The sequence below is a fragment of the Prosopis cineraria genome, unplaced genomic scaffold (genome assembly GCF_029017545.1).
Source record: "Prosopis cineraria cultivar Desert tree isolate PC_DT_omini unplaced genomic scaffold, ASM2901754v1 PC7, whole genome shotgun sequence".
NCBI classification, from domain to species: Eukaryota; Viridiplantae; Streptophyta; class Magnoliopsida; order Fabales; family Fabaceae; genus Prosopis; species Prosopis cineraria.
This window is the reverse complement of record NW_026555338.1, coordinates 29586509-29599431: the sequence shown is the minus strand read 5'-3', so window position 1 is coordinate 29599431 and position 12923 is coordinate 29586509. Positions and strand designations below refer to the sequence as shown.

The window sequence follows — 12923 nt, the reverse complement described above, 5'->3', positions numbered from 1 at the left end:
AGAGAAAGAGAACAAAACCAATGAACAAACCTAAAAAATGAATGGAATTAATATTTTTTACGAGGTGGATTCGATTTTTTTTTTTAATATTTGTTTTCCCTTCTATCAGCCCCCTATTGGCTAGCCATTGTCCCCACTTTCGAGTATCACCTATTTCTCAGATTTTTTTATTGCTAAAAAAATTTAGATGAATTGAATCTGTAAGCTTGCAAAGATTAAAATATGTTTTTAAATTTAAATTTCTTTTATAAGAGTATTTATAGATAGCTCATTAATAAGAACCTTATAGTGATGTTGTGATTTAAACCTATGACATATTTTGTGGGTTATGGGTAAATTTCTTTTAGCCCTTTTTTTTGACTTTTTTGTTGTATAATTCTTATTACATTAATTGTTGTCGGAAGCTAGTTAATAAGTTCAATCTTTGATAGCCATTTTATTTTTTTGTTTGTTTGTGTAAAAATGCCAAAAGCTCATGTACTAATTTTCAATGTGTAGTTGTGATAAGAAGATAAAACTTGTGTTGTTTGAATGTATATTGATGGCAATTGCCTGGATCAGAAATTGAGAAGTTAATTAAGCCGGCCGTGAATTTCAGGCCAAGGAATTTTCAAATATTTTTAATCTTTTAGAGTAAAGTAAACAACAATAAATCTATTTGAGTCATGAAATGAAGCATTTTGAGATACATGTTAAAGAATAAAGTATAAAGAGACAAAAGTGCATGAGACATGAGATTATAAATCTCTTCAAGCGTTGTCATTTCATATACACACACGCGCGCGCACAATGCATATAAATATGCTATAATTTATCTCTTAAGATTAAATTTTAAAAATTAAACCGAACATTGAACTGAACGAACTACTAATTTAAGGATCAATATTCGAACCATTTATGATTAATTTATTATATTTAAAAATTTGCTTCTTCACTGTTTGTTTGTGTAAAAATGCCAAAAGCTCATGCACTAATTTTCAATTGTTGTGATAAGAAGGTAAAACTTGTGTGGTTTGAACGAACATTGTTTGCAATTGTCTTGATTAGAAATTGAGAGGTGAATTAAGCCGGTCGTGAATTTCGAGCCAAGAAATTTTTCATCTTTTTCTAATCTTTTAAACTAAATTAAATGACAACAAATCTATTTCAGTTGAGCGTTTGAGACAAATGTTAAATGATAAGGAGACAAATGTTCAAGTGAGCAGGGATGTACCTACTTAGCAGCTAGAGGGGGCAAATGCCCCCACATGAAAAGAAAAAACAAATTGTATGGAATGACCCAAAAAATTTCTTCGCCCCCTAGAAAAAATTTCTGTTGCCCCCTATTTAAGGAAAAAAATTCTTTTGCCTCCTTAAAAGTTACACTTATCTCCTTAAAAATTTATTTAACTCAAATCTAACTTATAAGTTATAATTTTAAAAATTGATAATATAGTTTGAGAGTGAAGGAATACTAATTTAAAAAATAATTTTTTTGTTTAAATAAAAATTTATGACAAAAAATCCTCAACTACACAAATATGGTCAAATTTTATTTATATTAGACAAATTTATTTAATACGCCATTATAATTTTATGCTTTACCCTTATTCTCTAATAATTATTAAAATTTTTTTTCTATAATTTAATTTAATAAATATTTAAAATTATGCTTTTTTAAAAAATCAATATTTATGTTAAGTCAAATTTTTGTCGCTTCTTAATGTTTTTGGGTCTGTCACTGTACGTGAGGCATGAGATTACAAGTTTTTTCAAGTGTTCCCACTTCATACATTCAGATTGCTAAGGGGGAACAAAATACATTTTAAATAATTAGATAGATTTAATTTTCAAATACACTTATATGGCATGACAACTTGTTGTCTCCTCCATATATTATGCTTGGTATATTAATTCACCCGGCTAAATATAAACTAGTTTAAGCCATAGGCGCCAACAATTATTAGGCTCAATGGGAGCATATAATGTGGTAAGATTTATCCAACACGAGTCCCAACCATACACCAACATGTCATGTAATTAAGAACAGTTTCAACATACATAAATACAATAATACATAACACATTAAAAATTGTGCTTTCCAATACACTTTTTAATAATCTAAATACTTTCTTACAAATAGTTAATATCCCACTAGCCAACACATTTTCTCAACAAAATGAAGTTTAATTTAATACATGAGTTCTCAACACATATATTTCATAATTCAAAATACAAATAATTAATCACAGAACACACAACATGATATTAAAAAATGCTTCCTCAAATACAAAAGTGACCACCTACAGTGCCCACAACACACTCTACATGACACAGTTATGCTAATTAATAATAAAACATATTAATTATAACTAATTGTAATTTCTAACACTAATATCATATTAATCCTAGAGTTAGATTAGTTAATTGCATTACCCTAAGCAAATTCCATACAAATGACAAAGTGAATAACTCTTACATTAAGGAACGAATTAGTGATCTAACCAGTGAAAATAATGAGTGAGATGTGATGAATTTGATGACTAAATTTTAGCTCAATTTAATGGTTAATGAATTTGTAAACATTGATTTATCAAGACTGTCCTATGAAAATATGAAAATAATTATGAATAACAAAATAAATAACTCTCACATTGAGAAATAAATTAACAATTGAACCATTGAAAATGACAAATTGGGTGTTATGAATCTGTTGATCAAATTTCAGCCCTATCCAACTATTAACGTATTTGCAAATGCCAATTTACCCACACTATCTTGTGAAGATGTGGAAATAGTTATGAATGATGAATTTAATAACTCTTATATCAAGTAACGAATCAATGAATCAACTGTTGAAAATTATTATTTGGATGTTATAAATCTTAATTATGACCAAATTTTGGCTTGATTTAATGGTTAATAAATTCACAAACACTAATTTTTATGCATTTGCTGTCAAAAAAACTTGAGAATTCACGTGCGTCCATGGAAATGGTACGACTGGTATTAAATTTCCCACAGATATCCAAAATGTACCCCAATAATTTTTTTGTGGGGGGAGGAGGGATATAAAACCAAGAAATTTCAGGTAGCTAGATAAGTATATTCTTTTTTTTAATAAAAAGATAAATATATTGTTTTGAGCAACTAGTTAGACCAGTGTGCTTGGCCAATTTTTATGATAACATGCCTATCCATATGTTGCTTGCTGTGTGGATAAAATTTAACGCATAAGAAGTCTAAAATAAATGGCTGGTAAGAAAAAGATGTCTACAATAAATTATGTTATTTTTTTTATTTTTAGCACAATTTCCTAGAAATCATTCATTTACTTTAATTAATATATGTGCAAGAATATAATAAAACAGGGATATTTCGTAAATAAACCAATCCATGTGGTCACATGATATAATTAATTTTATCTTATATATTTATTTTTATCCCAATTAAATTTCATGTTATATATAAGCTAAACTTTTACATTCATCAAGAAATGTTAGTTATATTCTTAAAATTATAAAAATATATATAATTTTGTAATTGTATCCTTCTTTTCAATTAATAACTACAATAAATTGCTGCTTAGGAATTCAAACGATAATAAATAAATAATGATAAAATTTAAAAATAAAATTAATTACTTAACTTTATCTTATATTAAAGAACCAAAAAAATTTTAAAATTTATCTTATATTAATGACTGGAAAGAGCATATGCTTGAATCACCAAAAGGTGTATAAGACACCTTGCTACAATCGACAATTTAAATGACACGTGATTATTAGAACATAAAAACTAGAATAGAGAAAGAGAACAAAACCAATGAACAAGCCTAAAAAAAGAATGGAGTTAATATTTTTTAAGAAGTGGATTCGATTTGTTTGCCCTTCTATCAGCCCCTATTGGTTAGCCATTGTTCCCTCTTTCGAGTATCACCTATTTTTCAGATTTTTTTTTATTGCTAAATTTTTTTAGATAAATTGAATCTGGGAGCTTGCAAAGATTAAAGTATGTCTTTAAATTTAAAAAAACATTTATAAAAATATTTATAGATAGCTCATTAATAAGAACCTCATATTATTGTGATATATTTTGTGGGTTGTGGGTCAAAAATTTCTTTTAGCCTTTTTTTTTTGACTTTTTGTTGTATAATTCTTATTACATTAATTGTTATCGGAAGCTAGTTAATAAGTTCAATCTTTGATGGCCATTTATTTTTTGTTTGTGTAAAAATGCCAAAAGCTCATGTACTAATTTTCAATATATAGTTGTGATAAGAAGATAAAACTTGTGTGGTTTGAACGTATATTGATAGCAATTGTGTGGATCAGAAATTGAGGGGTTAGAACCCTCCTCAGGCTTCGGCCTGCCTCCTTTATTCAAAAAAAGAAATTGAGGTGTGAATTAAGCCGGCCGTGAATTTCGAGCCAAGGAATTTTTATCGTTTTCTAATCTTTTAGACTCAACTAAATGACAACAAATCTGTTTCAGTTATGAAATGGATCGTTTGAGACAAATGCTAATTTATAAGGAGACAAGTGTCCACGTGAGCAAGGATGTACCTACTTATAGTAGCTAGAGGAGTCAAATTCCCCCACATGGAAAGAAAAAAAAAAATATATATATATATATATGGAATGATCCAAAATATTTCTTCGCCACCCAGAAAAAATTTCAGTTGCCCCCTTTCTAAGGAAAAAAAAATTCATTTGCCTCCTTGAAAGTTTCACTTACCTCCCTAAAAATTTGTTTAACTCAAATCTAACTGATATGTTATAATTTTAAAAATTATAATATAGTTTGAGAGTGAATGTATAATAATTTAAAAAATAATTTTTTTGTTTAAATAAAAATTTATGACAAAAAATCCTCAACTACACAAATATGGTCAAATTTTATTTATATTAGACAAATTTATTTAATACACCATTATAATTTTATGCTTCATGCCTTATTCTCTAATAATTATTTAATTTTTTCTATAATTTAATTTAATAAATATTTAAAATTATGCTTTTTAAAAAAATCAATATTTATGTTAAGTCAAATTTTTGCCCCCGCTTCTTAATGTTTTTGGGTCTGTCACTGTACGTGAGGCATGAGATTACAAGTTTTTTCAAGTGTTCCCACTTCATACATTCAGATTGCTAAGGGGAACAAAATCCATTTTAAATAATTAGATAGATTTAATTTTCAAATACACTTATATGGCATGACAACTTGTTATCTCCTCCATATACTATGCTTGGTATATTAATTCACCAGGCTAAATATAAACTAGTTTAAGCCATAGGCGCCAACAATTATTAGGCTCAATGGGAGCATATAATGTGGTAAGATTTATCCAACACGAGTCCCAACCATACACCAACATGTCATGTAATTAAGAACAATTTCAATATATGTAAATACAATAATGCATAACACATTAAAAATTGTGCTTTCCAATACACTTTTTAATAATCTAAACACTTTCTTATAAATAGTTAATATCCCACTTGCAACGTATTTTCTCAACAAAATGAAGTTTAATTTAATACATGAGTTCTCAACACATATATTTCATAATTCAAAATACACATAATTAATCACATAACACATAATATAATATTAAAAAATGGTTTCTCAAACACAAAAGTGATCACCTACAGTGCCCACAGCACATTCTATGCTACACAATTATGCTAATTAACAATAAAATATATTAATCATAGCTAATTGTTGTTCCTAACACTAATACCATATTAATCCTAAAGTTAGATTAGTTCATCTCATTAACCTTAGCAAATCCCATACAAATGACTAAGTGAATAACTCTTACATTAAGCAACAGATCAATGATCTAACTAGTGAAAATAATGAGTAGGATGTGATGAATCTGCTGATTGAATTTTAGCTCAATCCAATGATTAATGAATTTGTAAACACCAATTTATCAAGATTGTCCTATAAAGATGTGAAAATAGTTAAGAATAACAAAGTAAATAACTCTCACATCAAGAAATGAATCAACAATGGAACTATTTGAAAATGACAAGTTGGGTGTTATGAACTTGCTGACCAAATTTCAACCTTATCCAACTATTAACGTATTTGCAAATGCCAATTTACCCACATTGTCTTATGAAGATGTGAAAATAGCTATGAAATGAATCAAGGATCCAACTATTAAAAATTATTATTTCACAAGTACAAAATATGAAATTTACAAGTTATTTTTTATATTAGTTGGAAGGCAAATGGTATAAAAAGTTAAGGCAGTGACATTTTTACAATTATAATAAAATATTCTATAGTTTTTACATCAGGTGTCACCCGATGTAAAAAATCTATTTTCTACATCAAGCAAGGCCACCCGATGTAGAAAATACACTTTCTACGTAGGGTGGAACTCACTCGATGTAGAAAGTGTATTTTCTACATCGAGTGAAGGTTCACCTGATGTAGAATATACAACGGGTGACCCTTCACCTAGTGTAAAAAATTTTTTAAATTACTTACTCGTTTTGCTCTTGCACAAACTTACATTGTTTCCTTCCCTTTCATTTTCCCTTTGCTCCACTTCGACTCCCCTCCCTTTCTCTCATTTCCTCCCCCTCCCTCTCAGTGCTCCCTCTCCCTCTCACTGACTAGCCCCCCTCCCCTTCACCTCTCTCTCTCGGCACCCCCTTCCCCCTCCTTCCTCCCTCTCAAGCTTCCAACTGATGTAAAAAGTCATTATTTTACATCAGTTGGAAGCCCAACCCATGTAAAAAGTTTTAGGTAAATTTTTTTATATAATTTTTAATATTGGTTTTATAATTGATTTAAAAATTTTAGTTTTTATATTGGGTGTATAACTAATGTAAAAAGATGGGACATTCTACATTTTTTGGAACAACATTGTCCTTTTAACCGCTGTAAAAAGTCATTTTTGTACTAGTATTTGGATGTTATAAATTTTATGATCAAATTTTAGCCCGATTTAATGGTTAACAAATTCAAAAACACTAATTTACCAAGACTATCTTATGAAGATATGAAAATAGTTTTCTCTTCTCTTTTTTGTTTCTTTCTTGCTGTAGTTCAATCCTAAATATAACCTCTCTCTCATAATCTAATTTGATCTCTCTCCATTTACTTTGTATGACTGACAATGTGTTTTAACATTGGGCCTTTCTCCATGTAGGAATGGAGTCTAAACTCATTAACCTCAATTTTTCTCAAAACATAATTGAATTTTTAATTAGACCTCATAATTTTCTTAATTAAATTATTAAATAAAACTATGAAATTACATTATGGATATCTTATAAATTATATTTGTATAATTATAATTAATAACACAATTATACATAGGGAAAAGAAGAGGACCTGTAATGGGTGGCAGAGGGACAAACTTTATTTAAGATTTGGGGGGTGGGGGAATTGGGATGAGGGTGAGGGAGGTCCCAAAAGTTAGAAAAATTAAATATTTAATGTAAAAAAATATTTTTCCAATAAGAAAATGAAAATTGTTTCTATCCTGTTTTTAAAAATAGTTTTTTTCTTTTTCAAAAAAATATTTTTTTTCATATACCAAACATGCACTAAACCTCTCTTAAGTCTATGTTTTTATGTTATAAGAAAAAATATAAAATAAAGAAAATGAGAAAAGAGAAAATGAAAAGATAAATGTGAAATGATATAATTTTCTCTCTCTATACTTGGTTTAACAAAAGAAAAGAAGGAGGATAATTTCATACATATAATGATAACCTTATTAATTGTAGAAAAATATCTATATGTAATAAAGCTTAATATTTTAACATATTATTTACATAGTTTCTTTTTATATTACTAATCTAATAAAAAATAATTGCAAATAATTTTATCTAGTACTAGAAAAAAAATATCTTATCCAATTTTAAATTTTATTTCTTAAATTATTAAATATCTAATAAGATCAAAATTTTAACAACTAAATATAAGGCATTTAAGCAAAAATGAACGTAAAAATTTAAAATTAATATTTGTCTAATTTTTAATTAGCAAAAGCCAAGCAACAAAAATATTTGTTTGTAAACAAAAATATTTGTCGATACATTTTTACAGAGAAAAGTTGGAGGGACAAATATGTAGACCCAACATGTTATTTTCCTCCCAATTTTTTTCGCTCACATTCTCCTCTCATTAAGCAAACAAGGAAAAATATAGTTTTTCCTTCACTTTTCTCTTCTGCGTTTCTTTTCCTTGTACTTTTCTCTCATAACAAACATATTATTTGAGTGAAATGATTATACTTATAGCATTTAATTAATAACTATTATTTCAATCTCTTTTATATAAATCTTTTTTTGCCAGTCTTTTATATAAAGCTTACTTCCAAAAGTAAAACATCTAAATTATAAGGTATCTAGTTAAAATAATCTAATATTTTAATAACTTTTTGTGTTAAGGTTCATTTTTGCTCTTGAACTATTTTCAGAAAAGCATCAAGTATTCTAAAATATTTTTTAACAATATTACCCCCTTAAAGTAATTAAAATTTGGCAATGTATTGCTCTTAAGTCTTAACATTAAATTGTAGGAAACGTAAAACTTGTGTGGTGTGAACATTGTTAGCAACATTCGGGATCATCAATTGAGATGTTAATTAAGCCAGCTCGTGAATTTCAGGGCAAGAAATTATCATCGTTTTCTAATCTTTCAGACTAATTAATGAAAACAAGTCTGTTTCAGTTATGAAATGAAGCACTTGAGTGGGCTTCACTAAACTTCATAGCTTAGTTAAGCAGAGAACTTGAAAAGTTATATACAACGAGACAAATGTTCACGTGAAACATGAGATTACAATTATTTTCAGTGTTCCCACTTTACATGCATCTACTTAATGGCTATAAACAGTGAGGATTCATGAAGTTGCGGATCAGAAATATAGCAAGAGCAAAAGCATCAAGTATGAGAGTTAAGGTAACAGTTTCGTGCTGTGTGTGTTATTGGTGGCCACCGCCACCACTCTCACGGCGGCGGACGGTGGCACTCCAAATGCACTAAATAGATACCATTTCCCCCATGGCTTTGTCTTCGGTGCTGGTTCTGCTGCGTATCAGGTATATATACATCCATTCATTTCTACTAATACTAATCTATACAACATAATATTCACCATTTTGAATATGCAAAATCCCTTTCTTTTCTTCCAACATAGTATAGTTTTTTTTTTTTTTAATGTTTAAAACAATATGGTTGTTCCACGACACAGATAGAAGGAGCGGCAAATATTGATGGAAGAGGACCAAGCATTTGGGACACCTTCACTAAGCAGCATCCAGGTTTCTCTCTCCCCCTATGTGTGTGTATCGTGTGTGTCATCTTAATGGGGGAAACGAGATACGTACATGCATGTATACATGCATGGAGGTTTAAATCTATGAACTATGCATGATTAAACATCAATATATCTATCTGGAGTGTCACACGTTTCATGACACGGCTGTAAAAATACCAACTTAATTATTTTATTTTTAAGTTACATAATGTAAACAAATTTTAACATTAATGTGAAGTGGATCCCATTTGTATGTGATCAAAAGCTAAAATAATAAGAAGTCCAACAGCAGATCTTATCTTAAACTATACTAATCATACAAATATATACTAGTTTTTTCTGTGTATAATTATTAATGAGCAGAAAAGATACTGGATCACAGCAACGGCGACGTGGCCGTCGATTTCTATCATCGCTACAAGGTGCTCATCAACTTTCAATTCGTCCACATCTATTTCATCAATATTCCCCATATGTATATGTGTGTATATAAACTGTGCGCGCAAATGCCTTTTTTTTTTTTAATATTGTAGAGTGACATACAACTGATGAAAAAAATTGGGCTGGACTCCTTTAGATTCTCCATCTCTTGGTCTAGAATTTTCCCTGGTAAGATTTTTTTTTTCTTTTTAATTAAACTAAGGTAAGATAATTTTGAAAAAAATCAATAAAGGGCCTTTACATATAATGAATTAATTCTCGATTCTCATTATAAGACACCAGACAAAGTATTTAGTACCCAATTGTTTACATTTGGTTATTATTTGTTTGTATTTGTGCAGAGGGTGGAGTTAAGGTGAATCGGTTGGGTGTCGAATTCTACAACAATGTCATCAATGAGCTCCTTGCTAATGGTCAGGCTCTGGCTTGGGTCTCTCTATCCATTCACTTAATTAGTTCATTTTTGTGATAATAATAGCATAAACTTCTCTAAAATCAATAGCAATCCTTTCATATTTTCTCACTCCTTGTTGCGCGTGTATAGGCATAATACCTTTTGTCACTCTCTTTCATTGGGATGTTCCTCAAGCTCTTACAAACAAGTATGGAGGATTTCTCGACAAGAAAGTAGTGTAAGTGTTACATTACATTATTTGCACTAATTGTATTGGATTAGTATGCGTCAAAGATCTAGCATACCGGGGCTTATTATGGAAAAAAGCATTTGTTAGTTTTCTAATTGATTAATGATTTTAGGGATGATTTTCGGCGCCATGCTAACTTCTGCTTCAAGACGTTTGGAGATAGGGTTAAGAATTGGGCTACTCTGAATGAACCCCACATGTTTTCTTTTGGTGGCTACGATAGTGGCACCTTTGCACCAGGCAGGTGCTCTAACTACGTCGGAAACTGCACTGCTGGCAACTCCTCCACCGAGCCCTACACGGTCGCCCACAATCTCCTTCTTGCTCATGCAGCTGCTGTTGGCCTCTACAGAACCAGATATCAGGTTCTATTGCATATATTATATCACATTTTTTTACCTTACCATGCATGTTATATATAGTTTTTTCTCGAACAAAATCTGAAATTTTCCGTCATTACAATTATTCTAGGTTAGCCAAAGAGGGCAAATAGGAATTACATTAGATTCATGTCGGATGATTCCAAAGTACGAAACTCCAGCAAATCGTGAGGCTGCAAATCGAGCTCTGGATTTTTACTTTGGATGGTAAGTGAGAAAAACATGAGTTTGGCTTTTTTTTTTTTTTCCCTTCACTGTACTTTCTCTCCACTTCTTTTTTTGAGATTTTGAATTGTTCATATTAAATTTAAAATATTAAATTCAAACCAGTCGAAGTGAAATTAAAGATAATTCTTTTTTGCAGGTTTGCTCATCCTGTCACCTATGGAGATTATCCAGAGAGCATGAGATCTATAGTTGGAGATAGATTGCCAAAATTCAAAAAAGCAGAATCAAAAATGTTGAAAGGGTCTTATGATTTTCTTGGTGTCAATTATTATACCGCTAATTATGTGGAAAACAATCCCTCTACGAGCACTGCTAATAAAAGTTACACTTCTGATATCCATGTCACTTTCTCGAGTAAGTAGTTAAATTAAAATGATGGTATAAAGCAAGTGTGTGTGTGTGTGTGTATCAAAACTTAATGAATACTAATAATAAATAAACTCACTTTATTTTTTTCTGATTAATCTCAGCCTCAAGAGATGGTGTCTACGTCGGTGCTCCGGTATATGCTCTGTTTCTTGATATGTGTGTGTGTGTGTGGGGGGGGATCTTGGATCCTCGGATCCAACTAGAAAATTTTTGGGGATCATCGGCTTGTTTGGTTTTGTTCTAATTTTGTTAAAAAAATTTTAAATATTTTTTTTAAAAATAAAACAAAATGAAAATTCTTTTGATTATATATGTTAATTTGAAAGCATTTTTGGAGTTGAAAAAACAGCCAATGGTGGTAGTCGCCAGAGGTAAATTAATGATGATGGTCAATGATAGTTGTTAACCGTAATTGAAGATAATTTATATTTATTAAATTTAGAGTGTTTCAAAAAAATTATTTAAAAAAAATAAAACAGCTCTATTTATATTGTTTCCATTAAAAAAAATAAAAAAGGAGAACAATTTTTAAAACATTTAAATTCAAAACAGTTACTCAAATAATTTTTTTTATTTTCCTGTTTTTAATAATAAAAATTTTTTAAAAAAAAAACAGAAACCAAACGAGCCCATATATGTCCTTTTTTTGTCCATTTATGGAGATTTGTTGCTTTTGTAGACTGCTTTGAAGTGGCTCTACGTCTACCCAGAGGGACTCCGTGAGCTTTTGGTATATGTAAAGAACGAATACCAGAACCCAACAATTTACATCACTGAAAATGGTACCTATCTACATATCATACGCTTTCATGAGAAGACTTGGCTTCACAAGCAACATATATCTAAGAAGCATATTACATATTTTATACTTGTTAAGCTTTCTGCATTGTACTTTTTGACGAGTTGACTTTATAAACATTTACTCAAAACTCAAATTATTTTTGTCCAATTTTAATTATATATGTTGATGTGTTTGAGGAAAATTGTAGGAGTTGCGGAAGCAAATGATGCGTCAATACCAGTTCATGGAGCCACTAAGGATGGTGTCAGGATAATATACATTTATAGCCATCTCAGATGTCTTCTTCAAGCTATCTGGTGCGTCATATATATTATTAAATTATTATATATATATATATATATATATATATCCTACATTAACCATTTTCATGATCTGTGAATTGATATAATTCATTGGATGACACGGGAAGGAAGGATTGAAAACTTGTTACTTAAACTTAGTAAAAGAGATAATAGCATGATTAGAAATGAGTGACGAATGTTTCATTAATTTTTGTAAAAAGTCTTGCATTGAGGTCTTATATATAAATAAGATCGAAAGGAGTAACTTATTCAAACTGTGTTGATTATATATGTAGGGGCGATGGGGTGAATGTGAAGGGGTATTACATGTGGGCATTTATGGACGACTTTGAATGGAATTCAGGCTACACACCTCGATTTGGACTCACCTTCGTGGATTACAAAGACAACCTTAAAAGATATCTCAAGTTTTCTGCTCATTGGTTTAAGAGGTTCCTCAATCCTTGGCTGCTTACTCTGCCAAGTGATTCTAAATCCTCTGATTAG

At 29.9% G+C, this 12923-nt stretch overlaps 1 protein-coding gene across 1 annotated transcript; it reads left to right on the top strand.

Annotated features, from left to right (window-relative positions):
- The first annotated feature begins 9631 nt into the window (after positions 1 to 9631).
- On the top strand, positions 9632 to 12923 carry LOC129316712 (vicianin hydrolase-like). Its single transcript, XM_054961105.1, has 11 exons — positions 9632 to 9693; positions 9805 to 9880; positions 10054 to 10125; positions 10257 to 10344; positions 10469 to 10721; positions 10828 to 10943; positions 11101 to 11318; positions 11435 to 11466; positions 12013 to 12115; positions 12323 to 12431; positions 12713 to 12923. The coding sequence occupies exons 2-11, from the start codon at positions 9820 to 9822 to the stop codon at positions 12921 to 12923; spliced, it is 1263 nt and encodes a 420-aa protein (XP_054817080.1). The 5' UTR covers positions 9632 to 9693; positions 9805 to 9819.

Excerpts from the sequence above, each read along its gene's own strand:
- LOC129316712 (XM_054961105.1), top strand. The coding sequence starts at position 9,820 with ATGAAAAAAATTGGGCTGGACTCCTTTAGATTCTCCATCTCTTGGTCT. Across the intron at positions 9,881-10,053 it reads TTGGTCTAGAATTTTCCCTG|AGGGTGGAGTTAAGGTGAAT; the intron begins GTAAGATTTTTT and ends GTATTTGTGCAG. Across the intron at positions 10,722-10,827 it reads TCTACAGAACCAGATATCAG|GTTAGCCAAAGAGGGCAAAT; the intron begins GTTCTATTGCAT and ends CAATTATTCTAG.